The sequence below is a fragment of the Oculina patagonica genome, chromosome 2 (assembly GCF_052425735.1).
Source record: "Oculina patagonica isolate OP01 chromosome 2, crgOcupat, whole genome shotgun sequence".
Taxonomy (NCBI): Eukaryota; Metazoa; Cnidaria; class Anthozoa; order Scleractinia; family Oculinidae; genus Oculina; species Oculina patagonica.
Genome location: NC_135759.1, coordinates 10170855 through 10190850, shown reverse-complemented (window position 1 = coordinate 10190850; position 19996 = coordinate 10170855). Strand labels below are relative to the sequence as shown.

Sequence of the window (19996 nt, the reverse complement as noted above, 5' to 3'; positions counted from 1 at the left end):
ATGACTTAATTCAAAGAACATCACGACAATATAATATATATGGGTTATTGACCAAGCGTGAGGTCAAGATGGCAGGATATTGACCAAGTTCTTTTTTTGCGTGTTTATGGACCGAGACGAAGTCGAGGTCCATAAACACGCAAAAAAAGAACGAGGCCAATATCCTGCCATCTTGACCTCACGCTTGGTCAATAAAGGATTTATTATTTGACTTTTTTCGAGTACTGAAAAGGAAGCCAGTTGCATGCACAATCAATGGCGCACGCTAAAATCATTTCATTGGTTTAAAAGTTTAACGAGTGACTGTCAAATTCTTGAATGATCGATGTGAAAATGTGAATAATAAAATAAGTACAAAATATAAAGACAATGGGGCACTAAAACGAGCCATTTCATAAAAATAAGGCTAGCAATCAGAACAGATTTTATATAATATATTATATTCCATGAAGAAAAGTGAGAAAACCTCAGTACTAAATTTAGCCTGAATATACATACGCATGTGTCCTTTCACTTGCTCAACTAACCAAAAGGCTCAACTCTATAGAGATCGACGCAGTGTCTCGAACTGGTTACTAATTATTGAATGCGAAAACTAAAGAACAACCAATCTCAGACAGTGTTTATATTTTAATATCTACAGAAAGTGATGACTATTTCTGGTTCTGAATCTTTTGGGTTTTTTAATCATTAGATACTGATACATTTAGAAGAACTACTGATGCAAACATTTTGAAGCTTCTTGGAGCTACTAGACCCCTGCTGCAGGTAGGATTGTGTTTCCACTTTTATTTATCACAAGAGCTAAACAACTTCTAAATCATGGCTGGTGATTTGTTGAAACAAAGGGCGTATTTACTTGCATCATACGCGTATAGCCCTCGCATTTGCCTGTTAAAAATTTTATATTATTTTTTATACCACGCCATAGAAAAAAAAGCCAATCAGAATACAGGAAAGCCGTTGTATATTCGACGGTATTCAACCCAACCTTCCCATCGTGCGCTGCGATCTTATTCTCGATGAAATTTAGTAAGCGTATTTTCTATGGCATGGTATAAAATAGTTACACAACACTTTCTCGTTGTATACTATGGAATATCCCACTTGTCACTTGTATTTTCTTGGCATACACACTCGCCTAAAGGCTCGTGTGTATACCGAGAAAATACAATTGACTCGTTGGATATTCCATAGTATACCACTCGAAAGCGTTGCATAACTAGTATATAGTCAGGTGCCCAGGAGTCCAAAATGTGACACCCACGGGCATTTTTGTCTGATTTTTGGCAACATAGCCATTTGTACTAAATCGAGTACGCTGATTTCGAAAATCAATGTTGCCAAGCTTAATTCTTGCGTTAAGATGATGTTCTGATGCATTTAATTATGACGTCATGGTCCAAATAAGGAATTTTCTTTCCTTTAGCTATTTTAAGCATAATTCATCCAGAAGTTCGTTCAAAACATTATTAGTATACTGTAAAATGATTTTAAGAATTTTCTGATAGTTTTTATACCGTTTCTATTAATATCAAGCCGTCTTGTGGGAATTGACCACGCCCTCTCATAAAAAATCACTTTATCACGGGTATAGTGTTAGCATTTTGTTTAAAAATGAATGTGATTCTTGTATTAATAAAAAGTAGTAATTGAATTGCTCCACAAACATCAGCGATGTTTGACATACACCATAACGACTGCTTTTATCCACAAAGAGAGTGGCAAGGAGAGACAGAAGCACGATAATGAAGCTGAGAATTCTGTACATTCCACACAACAAAATCCGGGTTGTTCTTGTCACGGACAAATGAGACATTGCAAAAAATTGTCAAGAAAGATCTCGTGACTCTAGAAATAAAACAAGATCTTTCGATTGGACAGACTCAGCTTGAACGATTCGTGGAATGGAGGCTACTATCTTCAGACAGAGAGGAAGAACGGGAACGGGAAGAAGGGATGGAAGACAAACTTTCGTGACCCTGTTCGCAAGAATAATCCACCTCTATTTGCCAGCCTTTATGAAGTTAAAAGTGCTGCAACTAGCCGCAAAAAGAGAAAGACTAAATTTGCATGGAAACCAGAGTATTCTATGTTGTCTAGTCACGGTGTATGAAGGCAGGCGCGAGATAAACATGCAAGCCATGTTGTAGCATCTGAGGTATAATGCCGGTGCCACTGTTTCTCGCAGAAATGAACCCCACAAGTGTGAAACAAGTCAATTTTAGAAGACGTTCTCAGAAGAAAAGGTCAAGTGCCTGGAGTCAGTTTGTTCTTCGATGGCTTCGCCCTGGTGGCAGCATACTAATTATGGTGGCAGCTATTGGCAAACCAAAAAATGCAAATGCTTTCGGTGGGTTTGCGAAATGTTACGTAAACACTGTTTTACGGAAAGGTCCTGGATACCAGAGGATTGATGTGTTACTCGATGGGAGGCACTCCATAAAAGCAACGACAAGAAGTCGACGCTCCGAGAACACGGCGCGGCCTGTGAGCAGAGTCATTGAAGTACGTAAGAGAGGTTCTGTTGCGGCCGATGAAGTGGCGAGCATTTTTGGCACTAGGAGACAACAAAGCGGACTTTGCACGGATTCTCTCAGATGAACTTATCTCGCAGGCACTGACTCTGCAATCGTAGTATATCTGGTAGTTTTTCATACGAAGTGGATTCTGCTCAGATTCTGGCCTAGATGTAGCCTTTTTGAGATCCAACCAAGAGGAAGCCGATAAGAAGTTTGTTCGTTATGCAGTCAGTCATAGCGGGCATGTCGACAACATTATAGTTTCCACTCGAGGCACAGACTTGCTGTTACTTCTCCTGGCACATCGATCGCGCTAAGCTCTCGTCAACAGTGTGGATATGGGCAGGAACTTCAGAGAATCTAACGTAAATAACTTTAGAGGATGTCTCAGCAAATCTTCCTAATAACTCGTCAAGTTCATTGTTACCATCTCACACCATCACCGGCTGTAACAGCACCTCTTTCATCTGTGGAAAGTTATCACAGAAAAATTTGTTCTTCTCTTCTCGGTCGGCGAAGATGTCCTCAAAGCTGACACCACTACCTCCGCAGAAAACGTTATTTGTTGAATGTATGAAATCCGATCTGATCACTGGCTATATATGTGCCTCTTCGCTATGAATTTAGATAAACGCATGCCATGTGCACTGGGCTGTGTGGATGCACCAAGACCGACGCTAATTGCTATATCAAACTGCGCTAAAGCGCTTTAAAGAAACTTGTTTAAAAAGCAATATTAGTTCAGTGTTTTTAAAAAAGTTCAGAAGATATATTAAAAATATTTACCGATATTGATTAAAAATATTATAGACAGATTTAAACCTGAAAGCAAGGAGCAATGTTATGATCATTTTAAATTCGTTAATTTTACATGCGTTCAACCAAAGTCTTTATCATGAGCCTATAACAGACAAAGTGCATTGTGAAATAAGTTAGATTCAGCAATATACAAGACAATCAATAAAGTTTTATCTCTAACTAAAACAACGATGATATATTACGACATTAACTATGATGTTAGTTTCATTTAGTTTACCACAAAACTTAAACGAAATGCGGAAACAAGGGAAACTCGATATATGAAAATTGTAATGGCGTCATTCTTGATGCTCGCTAGCTCTTAGCTTCAGCGTGGCACGACGACCATATTTTTCTTTCTTATTGCAACTATAGCGATTTGTTAATACAAATATCGCATTTGTTCTTTGACAAAATAACAAAACTACACCCGTGATAAGGTTCCCGCGATATGGTGAAGAGGGCGTGGTCAATTGTCACTGAAGGGCTTGATTTTCACAGAAACAGCGTAAAAACTCTCAGAAAATTCTTGAAATCATTTTTACAGCACACTAACAATGCTTTAAATGAATTTCTGGATGTATTATGCTTAAAATAGCTAAAGGAAAGAAAATTCCTTATTTGGACCATGACGTCATAATTAAATGCATCAAAACATCATCTTAACGCGAGAATTAAGCTTGGCAACATTGATTTTCGAAATCAGCGTACTCGATTTAGTAAAAATAGCAATGTTGCCAAAAATCAGACAAAAATGCCCGTGGGTGTCACATTTTGGACTCCTGGGCACCTGACTAAAAAAACAATAAAAAATTCCAGCGGGCCGATGCGACGGCTATACGCGTATGTTGCAAATAGATCCACCCAAAGTTACAATAAATAAAAGAAACAAAAAAAAAAGAAATAAAAGGGAGAAATACAATGACAGAATTGTACATTTTGTGGTCACTACGAAGGATGCAAATCTTTGACAACGACTTGAGCGTCCAATATTCTGAAAGCGAAGCTTCACTAAGCAATGACCGAGAAAATTATGTAACCAACTGAACTAATTCTAATATTAAAGCACAAGAACAAAAATAAAAAATAATAATAATTAAAAAACATAGCTACGCTTACCATTCCTTGCCTTTAATACGTCAAGCCATAAGTTATTATAGGTCTTGTCTAACTTCTGATTGTTTTTTTTTTTCTAGAGCACTGCCACTGTAGAACAACTAATACAGGATCTCAAGAATCTAATGCACAGCCTACCCAACTACTCATCGCAATTCCTTGAAATGGTTTGCAAGATGCTCACCATCTTCAAGGAAAGCTGTTATGAGACATACAAAGGTATACTAAATGTAATAGGTACAACATACATAGAGCGGTTTTCACTTGAGTGTCAAAAGTTAATTGCGTTTGCTTTGGTTTTGCATTTCTATGCTTAGTGATTGGCTTAAAAATCTCGCGCCACTTTCTTAGCCAATCAGAACTAAAACCAAAACCAATCGTGACTCGCTCGCGCACGTTTTCCCGGGCTTCGTACCAGCTACATGTATTTGCTTCGTGTTTTGATTGGTTCACTGGATTGTCTATGTCCTTTGTGATTGGCCAGAGTAATTACTTTGGTTTTGGTTTTACGACACTCAATTGAAAACTGCTCTAAATGCATAAACTTTATTGATATCGAATTGGAGTGTAGCTATATACACAGCTAATGTCTTTGAAGCAAAAATTTAATTCAAATAAAGCAATTTGTTAACTAATTTACAATAATTTACAATAAATACATGTAAAATACAATAAGAGAGCATTTTTATAAAAATAGAAAAATACATGCCTACTAAATATTAAAATTAAAAAATATGAAAAAAAAAAAATAGCAATACAATAATTTACAATAAAATTGAAATTCATGTCTTGAAGGCTTTATAATGGGGCTAGACGTCTATAGCTAGTGCAGTTTGGCAACAAACAATCATTTTTTTTTTTACATGGACTTCTAATATTTTGCACAATATGGAGACTGCTGAATCCAAATTTGGTTTTTGCACCAGCATAGTTTAGTGTCAAACCTCAACGTTCCAGCTTAGTCTACCTTAGCCAATCGACAATTTTCTTTTTCACGGCATTTCTCGTGCGATCTAAGAAACTGCTAAAATACTTTGGACATGACTGAAATTTGTTTTGAAAAGCTTCTAAATTTATCAGCTCAGAATTTTCCTTTTACTGGAGCAAACTTTGGCGATAATAGATTTAAAATTCTTTTGAATAATTTATACTCATAACTTGGAGTAATACTCTATCCCTCTAGTTCAGCTTGGTGGTCTGCCAAAAGGTTCGTATATATATCGAGTAGTTTAAATCTATTTTTTGTTTATTTTTATTTTTTTACCAAAGAGAAAGTCAAATAAATTTAAATGAGAGGACACTTTTTTGGACGAGTTAAAAGAATAAAACAGAGTTTATTTGTAAACTAAAGATAGCAAAGTAGTGATTTTGCTCAGCTGATAGGCTTGGATTTTAGACGTATAGTGACACAGTTATAGTATAATTAACAATTATTCCACGAGCGCACGTTGGCTATGAGATGGTAGACAGTCGACGAGGCGCATGGCGCTGAGTTGGCTATAACGCCGATCTCATATCCAACAAGCGCGAGTGGAATAATTGTTTTATTAAAAACGCCCAAAGAATTGCAATATTTGAGCTCCCAGCTATTTTCGTTGACGCGTATCGGCTACCAAATTTGTGATCAATGGTATATGAGCTCATATACCATTGCCTTCTAACCAATAACGCAGAAATTGCAATATACCATTGCTAGTTTTTAATAATAAGGAAAAACTGTTCTGTTTGATTCCAGTTTTGTTGAAGTACGCTGGGGACGGCGACAAACCCACACGTGTTTTCAGCGCAAATTGGACCAAGGATGAGGACATCAGTCGCTGCTTAAGGTAAAATCACGCAAAAATGCAAACACTTCAGTTTGCCCTGATTTAGTGAAAAGTGTACCAAAATATACAGTGCAGATCACAGGAATATAAATTGTTTTACACTCATGGCTATAACTCTTGTTATATAATGGCTATAACTATCTGTTGTAGCTAACTTGGCGGAGCAACAGGAGGGTAGAAATCCTATCAATGATTTTTATTAATAAATAAATAAATAAATAAATAAATCGTCTTTATTTTTCGAGGGAAGCACGTAATAGTCTTGCCCTTGGATTCCCAATCGAATTGGAATTTAGATGTGTCGATTTTTGTGGAGGGAGGAAAAACGTAGTACCCGGAGAAAAAACCCTCGGAGCAAGGACGAAAACCAACAACAAACTCAACCCACATATGGCACGGGGCCGGAATCGAACCCGGGTCACATTGGTGGGAGGCGAGCGCTCTCACCACTGCGCCATCTCTGCTCCCCCTAAACCTCATTTTTGTTGTGGTGCTAGTAAAATTTCCATTCAGCACTTAAAGCAATTTTTCAATTGATTATTAACAGTAATGATGTATTGCTTCATATCGTATAGCATTCTTTTTTTATTATAAAGTCGTACTCAGTAGCGTCTGCAGCGACCTTCTTCCTGCCTTCCTGCCAGACACTTTCATATCAACGGATTGCTGGTTTTTTTTTTTTTACCTCTTTTTAAGCGACTTTCTTATCTTATAGGTCTTTACCTAACTGGCCAGGCCTTCAACACCACCACTCACATCGACACAGAAAAGTAAGACCATGTTGTTAATGAAAGTGAAATGTTCCATGTTTACCAGTGTACACTCGTCTCTTCCCGAAGTCGCACTACACTTGCTACACCTAGGTAGAAAGAGACACTGTGAGAGAAGATTTTCTTGTCCAAGAACACAACATAACGACACCACACTGGCTAGGACTCGGACCCGAATCTTTTAAGTCTGTGTGTTTTAACACACTATTACACTTCTGCGCCTTACATTTCCTACAGTTGCATTAAAGTAAATATTAGTAATTCAGTCATGAATATGGATTAATGGCTCGTTTTTCGGCAGGAAGACGAAGAACAGGATGTAGAAGCAGTCAGAAAACGAAACCAGAAGGTAATAGAGTATGTTTGTGAAAATATTTTTATTCATTCTTGATATTTCTATTTTGGTTTGTAGCATCCTAATGTCACATTCATTCTACAAAATGGTCTTAAAACTGCATGAAACCTCTATTAAACAAACGTTTATATCAGTGGAAAAACGTGAAAGAAATACCAGCAAGCAGTCAAGCAATGCGAATGGTCAAAATTGATCTAGACTGGAGCGTAAATTGACTCCTTAGGGGCGGACAGTAATTAGGTTTCAAGTGGCATGCAGATACACAAATTAAAGCTCTTGTGGCTGAGAGTTAGTGCTGTAAATTCCTACTAGGAATAGTAAGATATTCCTGTACTGCAACATCTAACGAACCCATTAGAGATGGAGCCCCTTTTCCCAAAAAAATGATTTAAGGGGACTATTTCACGGTATTTTAGGTAATTTTATTTATTTTCGTTATTTAAGAGCTCTAAACTTCAAATTGGCAGAGCAAAAGTCTTTTATTGGCAAAATCACGGCCACATAACAAACTAGGATGATTCTTGAGCATTGTAAATGATAGTTTCATACAAATTGAGATAAACTTGAAAAAAGTCGGGCCGACGTTTTTCAACTGTTTATCCGAACGCAATCAATTTTGCCCATCCATGCCCCTTTTTGGCCTTTCTGTGTTTCTTTTGAATTTGTCTACAGTTTTAAGCCGTTATTTTGATATTTCAGTTAATTCTATGACCAGTTAGTCAGAAATTGCCTAGAATTGCGCGACGTAGCCCCTTGAAAAAAGATTACAACTGGAGATTTCCAGGTTCAGATACGAACAAAGCAACAGAACGTGCCTTCAATATTTTTGTGTGATATTTCCTAACAGGAAACTGATATACTGACTGATAATTTGGCCAAGCATCTGCTCACTGACTCTGAAGTGTTATTCCAACCACGTGATCACAGGACACTGGCAAACCTTCAGGAGAGCATGGTAAGAGAATGTTTGAAGCCTGGGTTTCAACAGCAGCTTGAAGTTCGGTTCTTTGGAAACGCATTCCAAATCTTCGAACTTCTGAAGTTAAAATCTCTTTAATTAATTGAGTCATACCCAAGGGCCGAGAGGGACTGGACATTTCATTATGTTTGATATGTTGCCCAGTCACCCTCCGCCCTTGGTCATGATTAGTTTGATATCGGTGGTGCCTGCAATCGGCTATGACTGTTATCAGCATATCAAAGTTAAGTGCTCTTTTGGGCCCAACAAATACCGTAGCGTTTCTAAAATCCCGCAATCTGTCAATTTGCTCCCTTGTTCAATCGTTTGCCAGGGTTAACCATTGATATATACATTTGCGTGTCTCACCTTGCGTTACAATGCGATAGCACTGTTGTCACGCTGGATAGGATTTTCTACATAAACGGCTTAGTGGCAGAGCTTTGTATAGTGGTTTTTGACAGGATTGATAAGCAGATCACATAACTAGGTTTTACCAGAAGGGGTTATCCTTTGTCGGGGTTAGCTCATGTGACTCATTGTGCGTTACAAAAATTAATGACGGCACTGATGTTACGCTAGTGCATTACGGGCTTAGTAACAATGCTTTGATTTTAACAGGAGTGGCTAGCGGGTCACATACGAGGTTTTACCACAGGCCTGACAGCACAGTCCACAGCTATAAGCCTTGTCACGTCTGAGTCACAAGAGAGAATCAAGCCGGTAAGTTGCAATGCGGATTGCATGTTCAAAGGATTGACCACACCTGTACACAGAAGTATAAAACCAACAATAATCACCCGACAATGTAGCGTTGGTGAGGTGAGGAGTGTCAGGGTTTTTGTGGTTTTAGTATCTCTATAACGCGTAAACAAGTATCCTAAAAATAATTTTGATTCCGCCACTTTTTTACCAAAAAATCGAGCTTCAAATTTCCCGCTCCGGCCAAGGCCAATTAAGGTGACCGCACGTCAACACAAGAACATGATCTGGATTCTAGAACGGGCTGTGACGTCATGTCAGGAAGCGCCAGATGCATCCTTGCGCTCAATGTAGAGTGGCTCTCTTTTTCTATGACTGTGAGCGCAACAATTTTAACGCGTGCCTGCTATCTACAATATAGCGCACAATATTGCAAAACTTATCAGCCACCTCTTAAAAAGTAGGACAATAACGACTCTTCTTTTATGCAAGAAAATATACAACTTTTAATTGTGAACTAAAATGCCCCTTTTAAAATGCCATATTAAATTTGCATCACTAGCAAAGCAACGAAGTCCGAATTCTCGTCCCTAGAGCCGCTTAGCCGGCAGAACCTGGGGCACGAGGAACAAGAACAACATGTTTGTTTCATCGACGCATGTTTAAAAACAGCTTATAAAAAGTTGTTATCAATACATATTAATTTACTCTAAGTTTAAAGCGTTTACATGGATTTATAAAAAGTCTAGCAATATTTTAACCTTTTTGAGACACATTTAACTAAAGAATATCCATATAACAAGATGTTAAACTTGTAACAGAGAGAAGTTAACTGTGGCTATGGATTCACGTATGTTTACGGTAGAAATTGGGTAAGTGGAGCGAAAAATAAATTTAAACCAACCTGACAAGTTTTATTTAAAAAATCTTAATAAATAAATTTAAAAATTATTTTCGCAGAAGGCTGACAAATTCGTATCACTATTGCTCCTTCCTAAATATTTACCTTATTATAGGAAATTAACGCAAATTTCAAAAATTCGCGTTAATTTAAGTCGCGTTAATTTTTGTTTACGTTAATTTCCGCGCCGTTAATTAAGTGGAGCGTTAATTTCCGCGACCCTAATTTCCATTATTTTGGCCTCAATTTTTTGATACAGTCCAGACGTTCTTAACTCCTAGGAAAAAGCATTATTTATTCAGGGTGGACGCTCGAAGCGGTCAGATTCCTTTGCTTAACCCATACGTTTGGGTTTAGTATCAGAAACATTGTTTCCGTCTCGGATTATACACCTAGTGTTGAAATAAACTTGTCCCTGTTGTGTACGTCGCGTTGATTTCCTTCATTTTGAAATGTTATCCTCTCTTTCGCGTTAATTTTCTTTATTGGGAAGTAATATTTTCTTCGATTCGCGTTAATTTAAGTCGCGTTAATTTCAAATACCTTAATTTACACAAGCGTTAATTTCCTATAATAAGGTAAATAACTTTTAAAACATTTTCGTTATCTTTCTGTTGATTCACTGAACTTTTATGTGCCCCGTAAAACTTAACATTATTGAAAGCGATTTTGGAAGAAACGAGTCTTCCAGTTTTTGTTTAACACTAGAAAAGTTATAGACCTAGTTTAATTTAGCTTCAAATGTTAATTGCCCATTTATAATCATGTGCTGTTCTTAGGGAATTATTCCTTCTCTATAATGGGTTTTAAATTCATGCATGCCCTTAAATTAGTAACTCTCTTAACATTTGTTTTTTTTAATTTTAACACTGACTTTTAAACTGTTCCATTGTTATAAATAAACGATTATAAACGCAATGTTCGCTAAAATTTCTAGACAAGCTGTTCATTGTTACTTGTCCATATTACACGTACGTCTTGAAGCTCATTATTAGAGGTGTTTCAAGATTTCAGTTAATAATGGGTTTATGATGTTGATTTTGCAGCAAGAAATTCCTCCAGTCTCTCAAGAAATTCTACAGTAAGTATGTCTAAAAAGAAAATTTAAAGTCAGAGAAACGTTAGACGAGGTAGACTTTAACCAAGATTTCGGTAGTAGTTGTGTCGCTGTCTCGAGTCAAAAATAGCTATTGAAACTCGCCTCTTGGAACATTACATGTATTTTCCAAACTTTTGGCGACTTCTTATGGTAGCAAAAGTTTTTGTGCCATGTCAAAACAATTTCTTTATTTGATTTACAGCTACTTTTGTTCATTAAATAAGTTTTCCAGTTCTCGTTTTTTTGCGTTGTCGTTGATGAATTATTTTACAGTGACAAGATGTCTGTTAAAACTTGACATATGTCTTTCAAACCCTCAGATCCCTAACAAAATTGGCAGAAGACTTTCAGAACATCTCAGAATCTTGTTTGCTTGTTCTTCACCTGGAAATCAGATGTCACTGCTTCTACTATCTGATGAGGGCTGTGCAAGAGGTATGTGGTCTCAAACTTGGTATAAAGAGGGTCGTACAGGGGTATTCTCTTGATGCGTGATTAGCTGATTTAATTTTCCGTGAAACTTGAATTCAATAATTTTTTCTACGTGATCCGTGATCCAAAGGTTTTTCGTGACCCGTGAAGAACTTCAATTAATAACAGATATTCGTGATTTAACCACTTTATTCCACGTGATTTTGAGTCGCGAGACCTCGGGCGATTTATGAAGACTGAAAACACCAAATGTGATCTCCATACAATTATCGCAAACTCTTGTAAGGCAGCAGCAACTAGCACGAATGATAAATGAACGCAGTATATAGCCTTTCTTTTGCCTTTCCCTATTTTACTTTCTTCAAACACTCCTCCTTGCTACTTTTCTTTACGTTGGAGCAGGATAAAAGAGAATTTTACCTGCTTATTTTCGTTATTTGTGAAAATGAAAAATACGGTATTCCCTAAATGAATAGTGGTTTGATTTTCTTGTCAGGCAAACTACATGTGTAACTCAAACGCCATGGACCCAGACTCCAATGTGAATAATCTGAACAAGAGTTTGTCATCATTTGAAGAGATAGCGACGGCCTGCATGGGACACTACAAGTTCAGGTACTGTTTTAGACTTACCACCCAATTATACCCCGAACTGGAGAGAGGCATTGTAATAGTGAAGTGTCTTGCCCAACAACCCTACATAACTGAACAGCTCGGTCATAGCAGACTCCCAGACCGCTCGATCTGGACTCCAACGCACTAACCTACAGCCCACCGCGTCAAAAACACAAAGGAAACTAAACGCCAAGTAAATAACCTGTAAACATCAAAGGGTAATCAAGCTATCAACGAACTGTCCAGTCGGGAGAATAAGTACCAGTTTTGGCAAATCTTCGTTGAAGCACTTGAAGAGTTTTCGAATTATTTCGTCCAATCAAAAACTAGCCCAAGCGCTCACGAGTACTCCGAAAGCAATCGTGCGAGCAAATACGTTATGTTGCTTAGCAACTTCTGGGACGACAACCGTGGGCCCAGTCACTTCTCGGAGAAGTGATGTCGCCATCAACTGGCACTTGTTGCTCCGACTGTATCACAGTAATCTAACTAAATGGTGGGGTAACGTACCATCGTTTCACCATTATTTCATTTTTGTTATTGTTTTCAGATACCTGTTTGAAGGAGTAGGCTTCCTGGTATCTTCAATTCTCATTTCAAACATTTCAGAGATAAAGAGGATCAATCAGAACGGCATTAAGAAAATGTAAGCAAAAGTCCACCATTCTAGTGCAGGACGTTTATTGTATAGAACTGCATAACTCGCCATGTATATTTTGCTGGTATTTTCCAGGTGCCGTAACATCTTTGCAATCCAGCAAAACTTAACAAACATCACGATGTCTCGAGAGGGAGACCTGGACCGAGCCCGACAGTATTACGAACTGCTGTACTCTAACCCGGATGTAAGTACCAGTCCACCCTTTGCTGGCTCAATGGGTGTAGTTTCGTTGGGAGTAACTATCCTCACTTACCTCATCTTGCGAGACAATAGGGCGATACCTAATGACACTTAAACCACGTAGCAAATGTGTTAGGATGACTTTGAATGGTGTCTTGGGTTAGGTAGAGAATAGTACTTTGGTAAAGAAGGGAATTACACTTAAGTTAGACAAAATATAATGTCTTATCCTTTATTCTGAGGTTTAAAAGTACCAACCCAAAATATCAACAGGCAGCTCAGTATAATCCATCGTCCCAGGTTTAAGTCTTGTAATAGTAAAAAAAATTAACTTTTCAAAAGTAGCTAAGTCACGACAAGAAAATAAGATATCTATCTTAGGAGTGCAACAGACACTCGCACTGCTGGTCGTTGGGTAGGTGATGCGTACGATTCGTTGTCAATATTTTCGCAGTGTAAATGCTAATTGTTGTCTCCTCGCCTGTTTTTTTTTTTTTCTCAAACAGGAAATATTGACAGCCATTGTTGAGCAAGGTGCCAAGTTTTCCCAAAAGGAGTACGCTGACCTGTTGTCACTGAAGGCTCGGAGTCAGACGATCAGAGATAACAGCGCGCATGAACAGAGACTACAAAGGCTCAATGAGATATTCAAAAAATAGTCAATTATTAAGATATTCGACAAGTTCAACTAGTCAATAACTGAGATATTCAATAGCTAGTCAATAACTGAGATATTCAACAAATAGTCAATAACTGAAATATCCCACAACTAGTCAATAACTGAGACATTCAACAAATACGTACTCAATAACTATAAAGCTCCACCCATAGTTGTCTCAGGCGTAATTGCTGCGTTTCTCAGCCGATAAGAACGTCAGCCGTATTTTAACAAGCAACCAAATATAATGAAAAGTCTTGTTGTGTTGGTTATTTTTTGGCCTAGCTCATTCGTGCAAATAACGACATGGAGCCAACAGCGGCTACGAACACATTTTTTGTTTGGTCGTTCCTGCCTAATCTGGTGTAATGAGCATTGAAATTCATTCTCATCAATGTTTTTTTTCCTTTTTGGAGACATAAGAGATGAACTAGTGAATTTTCGAGCATTTTTTTTTTCAATTAAGAGCGCGTCTTATTTTTAACTCCAAAAAGAGATTTGTACTAATAGCCTTGTCAGAGGGATGTACCTCTTTGGTATAGATTGACTAAATGTTTACGTTGATCTGTTTAGAAAGGGGACACTGCTCGTTGGCAGGCATCCCAAAAGATGAAACTAAAGACTTCATGATTGGGTTAAGCAATAAAAACTAATAAAAATGAAATGACAAATGATAAATTACGACTAAAAGTTATATAATGTTGTTTTAGCGTTCATAACGTTAACACAAGACGTTCACGCTAGACGAAGAAATCAGTATAAATTTTGAACAGATCTTGGCTCTGACAGAGTTTTGCAACCAGCATTACAGAGATCTGTTAACGTTGTCTAGTGCACAAAAAATGCCAATGGATGACAGAAAATCAAAGATTAAACTTCAAATTTACTTGGGAACCACGACTTGCAAATTTAACGATTTAGTATCTTAAACCGAAAGATTTAGTATCTAACCGTATAAGAACATTTTGAATAGCTTGGGACTTCAGGAACGAGAAACGATATTCAATGTTCAACCATAATAAAGCTGTTGAACCTTGCCTTTGTGGCCGCGCTTCATTCTTCGGTTTCCTTAGCATGAAGCAACTAGGAATATACCTACTTACCCTGGAATGGATGCTAGGCCATCACAACTAACTATCCCTGTACGTACTTTGTCAGGTTGGCTAACCGTTCACTCTTACCCGTTCATACTCCTGGGCCGGGTTGTTCAAAACACGATTAGGCTAATACAGGATAGGCGCGAATTTTGATTTCAGTTTTTTTAACTTTTCAGTGAGGTTTCTGTTTATATTTTCTACCATTCAGTTTTGACGTCGACTAATCTCAAACTCAGCGCTATTATACAACAGGGCCGGGTGTTCGAAAGCCGATTCACACTAACCCGGGATTGAAAGTTGTTCGATGGTTCAATTTCTCTCGTATAAAAGTGTTTTTATTATTGTTTTGTGGAGTTTGAGATTAGTCGACGTCAAAACTGGAGGACAAAAAATGTAAAACCTAAACCTCTGTGAAAAGTTTAAAAACTAAAATCAAAGTTCAAGCTAGTCCTGGATTAGCTTAAACGTGCTTTGAACAAGCCCGCCCAGATATTGAACCCTCGATCAACTTTTAATCCTGGGTTAGTATGATCGGCTTTTGAACAATCAACCTGGCCCTCGGTAAAAAGAGGCACAGAAAGAAAAGTGCTGTCTTGCCCAAGAACATGGTGTTGTGGTCAGTTCTGTAAAGTGACCCTGTTTTCTGTAATCGCCCCAAATTACTCGTACATGATGGAATACACACTCAAGCTAAATCCACATTCTGTCGAATAATTTGAGCTGTCCATGCCTGGAAATCAAAGCTAATAAGGTGCAATCTTTTTGAAGGGGTTTAAAAGTTTTAAGACGACTAAAACGACAGGGTGCGCGGGACTTGCAAGGTAGTCGACAAAGTCTGTTGGTCGGTGAACGACAACGTGGCCAACGCCATGACTGAACTAAGACTCCCAGACTCCCTTAAAACTAACAAGGAAGCTATTTAAAGAAATGCTTTGAAAACACATATAAGAAAATCACAAAGAAAATTCTGAATTATGCTAGCAATGTTTTTTTTGGGTAGAAATAGCCAAATAAGAGTAAAAAGCATTGATACAAACATGAAGATTAAATTTCATCATGTTCGTTTTATGCCATTTCGTTCAAGAGTTCGCGCATAGGCGTACAAGGCGGGGGTGCGAGGGGGGCTGCAGCCCTCCCAGTGCCGAAATTTTTCGGGCAAAATGCTTAGAATTCGGGCAACAAGCCTAGGGAAAAAATAGAAAATAAGCCGACAAATCTCAACATTATGTTCAAAACGAGTTACATCAACAGAAAAAGTATTGGAAATATACAGAACTTTGTGGTTCAAAAGTCATCTGCTTTTGTTTCCTCTCGAACATTGCTATAATCATGTTTGATTTTTCTCGCAAATTCTGTGTGACCCCTCAGTTTGATTCAGTTGCAATCATTTTGAAGTGAGTGGGAAATTGGCGAGGACAACCAGAAGTTAGGATTTTCCATAGCTTGAGCGTTTGCGCACGGTGGATCCAGTGTAAGGCCTTGAAACAAAGTTGTTACAAATGCGATGAAGCTAATGCCTTTGACTCGAATGTTAAGCTCTAAGGACAAGCTCAAAACGTCCGACGAAATGTTTTAACTCATTTACCCCTGAATTTCTCACACGCTTTTATATATCTTTCAAGTAGAAGAAAAACAATGTAAATTCATGTAAATTGGCTCCCCCAAAAATACCTTAATTTTTTTTAACTAGAGTGAACAAATAAAATATTTCCGAAGAAAAACGGTTCAGTGCATTGATATCTTAGGGCAATGAAATGAAAATAATTAAAGAACTATCTTTTCCCTTAAGGTGTTGGCAAAGTTTGTACACAATTATTTCAATGAACGTTTTGTTGTCCGTTTTATATGCCTCTTAATTCGGCTTTCAACGAATGTATTTTTTTTTTCGGGCAGTAAGGTCTCCGCCCCCCTAGGTCTGAAGGTTCCCGTACGGCTATGGAGTTCGCGCTTTGCGTACTGCACGTCCCGTGAAATAAGTTGCTTGTCAGGACCTGCCTTCAGTGTTAACATTGATGGTTAGGTTACGAAAGAAAATGTTCTTTTCGGGGTTTTCGAAGCGGTGGGGATGATCAATGCTTATTTTTACATGACACAATTTAACCACTACCACCTACTACATAAAGTTCTCAAACTCGTTAATTATTCATTTTGTTATTAGCCTACCAGAACGCCCCATCCTGGTCACGTGGATATGTTTAGAAACCCAATGAAAAACGAGTTGAAAACCACACGTGTTTTGAAACGATTTTAAACCCGTGTGTAAAATGTTTCTTAATCTGCGTATTTATAAAGCAACACAACAATAACGTTTACAAAATGGCTTTTCATGCAGACAATAAATTTCGTCATCTAACATTTCATTTCATTACGAAACTTGCACTATGTACATTTCTTGTTTGTTTGCTTACCGTACCCAAATTCGCAGGTAGCCAATCAGAAGCGCGATCTACTGTCCTGATATCCTACGATATCAAGTCACTGACCTAATATGCCACCATATCACGGTCACTTTGAAGTAAAGTACAATGAAATGAAAAGAGGTTTTACCAATAAAACAGAACTTCGTAATTTAAATTTAGCGGCGTTTAGCGGTCGTAAAAAGAGAAAAACTTTCCCGCCAATACTAAACTTGAGCGCGCTCGCCAATTTCGTGATGTTTGCCGACGAGTACTGAGATATTCAGACTGAAAAAATGGAGTCGGAATTTCCAAATTTTTCGCTTAATTTTGATTTTAAAAATTTAGTGAATGAAACTATAAACAAACGAGTGGAAAAAATGGCAGAAGAGGAACTTGGTAAAAGTGTTGAAGACCAAGTCAACACAATTTGCAAGTACGTACCTTGCAAGCATGGCATTAACAAAGCGATACTTGAAATATATACTTGAAATATTTGAAATATAACCGAATTTTTGGCTGAATTTGGGTACGGTAAATACCTAATCGTACCTTTTTGGTACGCTTCGGCTGCAAGGCTCGTTTGGTCTCGCCATGGGTATTTTGGCTCGACTGCGGTTTGCCAAAATCAGTACGAGCCATGGCTCGACCAAACTCGCCTGATATGCTACCGAAGCGTGCCAAAATGGTACGATTAGGTATAAAAATTTAGTACAGTTATCAACTCCACAAAATAAAAAGGGCTTACTGAAAATAAACTGCTTTCTTTAACTTTCTTTTATTCAATTTATTGATAATTTTGCAAGCTAAAAAAATAACGTAGTCAAAGTACTTTACTGACACTGTAAGATAAGTTCTTTCTAATCCTTACGTCTGTTGGTCGTATCCATCATCTTCTACGGCGAAAACAGGTTAGCTTGAGTTCACGATTTGGCACTAAAAATACGCGATTTCTTGGAAAAACGCAACATCTACACAAAACAATGCCAATCGAATTAAATAATCAGCATTTCTCAGAAAACTCATAAGTCTACTCAAAACAATGCTTATCGAGCTACTGGAACTGATCTCTTAAAAACCAACACATCCTAGAAAAGAAATCATTGGGTGTTTGCCAATATGATATTATTAACGACCGAAATGACAGCAAGTAATAGCAATCACATGCATGCAGGGATCACGTTTACAATTTTCAATCACTGTTACTTTGTGTTTGGTGATAACGGCCGATGGCATATTTTATCACAAGTGTGCCCAAAATGGGCCTCCATTGAGGACAAACACCTCGTACGCAGCCTCGTCCCCATCGTCCCCGCGTGGTGTGACGTCCTCGTCCCCCCGGACGGCTCATTCGAGGCTGTCCCTCTCTCTTCTGCTCGCGTCATTCTTCTTTCTCCCTCTCTCCTTCATCTGGCTTGTCCTCTTCTCTTCTCGCTTGTGGAGCTGGAGTGGCCTTCGTGTCCTTCGCCCCCACACGGTGATGGGCTCCTGTCTTCTTCTTCTTCTTCTTTTTTCTCTCTTGTCTTCCCGTGTGTCTCTCTCTTCTCTCTTCCGCTCCCCTTTCTTTCTTCTTTTTCTCTTTCTTTCTCCTTTTTCTTTTCCCCTCCTTGTTCTCTTCCTCTCTCCTTCCCCCCTCTCCTCCCTTCTTTTTTCTTTCTCTTCTCGTGTATGGATCTTCCCATTGGGACTTTTTTGCTTCATGGCTCCCTTCCCCCCTTCTCTCTTTCCCCTCTTTCCTCCTCTCCGCTGCTCTCTTCCCTTCCTCCGCCCCTCCCGGCGGCCGCGGCCGGGGCTCGGTCTCGGCCCGCGGGGTGGGGGTTCTCTCGGGTCCCCTCTTCTCCGTCGCTTTCGTCCGCCCTAGGTCTTCGCCGGCCCCGTTCCCTGTTGCATTCCGGGCACGATTTTCCCCTGGCAGGCGGCATCAGTTCCTCTTTCCACAATTCGGGGTCGTTTCTTTTCCTCGCGCTCTGTGCTGGACTTGGACCGCCTCGCGCTCCCTCGGTCTCCTCCTCCCTCCTCCTGCGCGGTATGCGGGGACGAGGCTGCCTCGTACGATGGTCTGTTGTAGCCTTCTTGAGCTTTCGCCCACTCCGTGTTATAATCAATGCTAATATTAACATGACACAATTCAACCGCTACCACTTACTTTATAGAGGTAAAACTAAGCGACCGAAAAAAAAAATGAAAAATAAGCGACCATTAAGACTGACGTATGTATCGAACATCGACGTTCAGTTTACAAACATAACATTTCTCTGTACAGGCCACTACATGTATTTATATACCTTTCTTTATTAATAATCTTGCAAGCTAAAAATTACTTTACAATATGTTCTTTCTTATCCTGGCGTCTGTTGGTCGCATCCATTATCTTCTACGGCGAAACAAGCAAAGTTCACGATTTGACTAACAATACGCGATTTCTTGGAAAAACTGGACATCTCAAAAAGCAATGCGATAAAATTAAACAATCAACATTGCTCAGTTGAACTTACAACAAAACAATGCTTATTGAGCTACTGAAACTAACCCATCCTAGAAAAGAAATTGATAATATTGTGACAAAAGGCCGTAGCTGAAGGGAAAAGTCCCCTCTACAAAAAGCAATGCCGATCAAATTAAACAATCATCATTTCTCAGAAAACTCACAAAAAACAATCAGCTTCTGAAACTAACATATCCTAGAAAAGAAATTACTCAGTGACTACTTATATAACATTATTAAAAAGCGAAAATTCGGCAAGTAATAACAATCATCTGCAAGAATCATGTTAACAATTTTCAATCACATTGTCACTTGTGTTTAGTGATAACGGCCGTTCACAAGCGTGACCAATATGGGCCTCCACACAGCACAAACACCTTGTCAGTCGGTCTGTCGTAGCCTTTTTGAGCTTTGTAAAATCCGCC

General features: G+C 38.5%; 2 protein-coding genes across 5 annotated transcripts in view; one reads left to right on the top strand and one right to left on the bottom strand.

Annotated features, from left to right (window-relative positions):
* Positions 1-14271, top strand: part of LOC144642901 (exocyst complex component 4-like) — a 31677-nt gene extending 17406 nt beyond the window's left edge. The window contains exons 23-37 of one of the 2 annotated variants that reach the window (XM_078502004.1): positions 695-768; positions 4517-4655; positions 6172-6262; positions 6978-7032; positions 7334-7381; positions 8235-8342; positions 8967-9068; positions 9869-9919; positions 10995-11029; positions 11368-11482; positions 11976-12094; positions 12645-12740; positions 12828-12939; positions 13442-13617; positions 13651-14271. In XM_078502004.1, the coding sequence (XP_078358130.1) occupies positions 695-768; positions 4517-4655; positions 6172-6262; positions 6978-7032; positions 7334-7381; positions 8235-8342; positions 8967-9068; positions 9869-9919; positions 10995-11029; positions 11368-11482; positions 11976-12094; positions 12645-12740; positions 12828-12939; positions 13442-13594 (1298 nt within the window). In that variant the 3' untranslated portion in view covers positions 13595-13617; positions 13651-14271. The remainder of the gene's footprint in view (positions 1-694; positions 769-4516; positions 4656-6171; positions 6263-6977; positions 7033-7333; positions 7382-8234; positions 8343-8966; positions 9069-9868; positions 9920-10994; positions 11030-11367; positions 11483-11975; positions 12095-12644; positions 12741-12827; positions 12940-13441; positions 13618-13650) is intronic. The other variant, XM_078502005.1, reaches the window with a different exon arrangement.
* A 3899-nt stretch (positions 14272-18170) lies between these two features.
* The window catches only part of LOC144641778 (uncharacterized), a 2420-nt gene continuing 594 nt past the window's right edge, over positions 18171-19996 (bottom strand). The window contains exons 1-2 of one of the 3 annotated variants that reach the window (XR_013568621.1): positions 19133-19171; positions 18171-18370 (exon numbers count right to left, since the gene is read on the bottom strand). Coding sequence is in view for 2 of the 3 variants with exons in the window: in XM_078500803.1 (XP_078356929.1) it covers positions 18329-18370; positions 19949-19996 (90 nt within the window). In the remaining variant the exon portion in view is untranslated. Of the gene's footprint in view, positions 18371-19132; positions 19172-19862 lie in introns of those variants that run through there. The other 2 variants (XM_078500803.1, XM_078500804.1) reach the window with 2 other exon arrangements.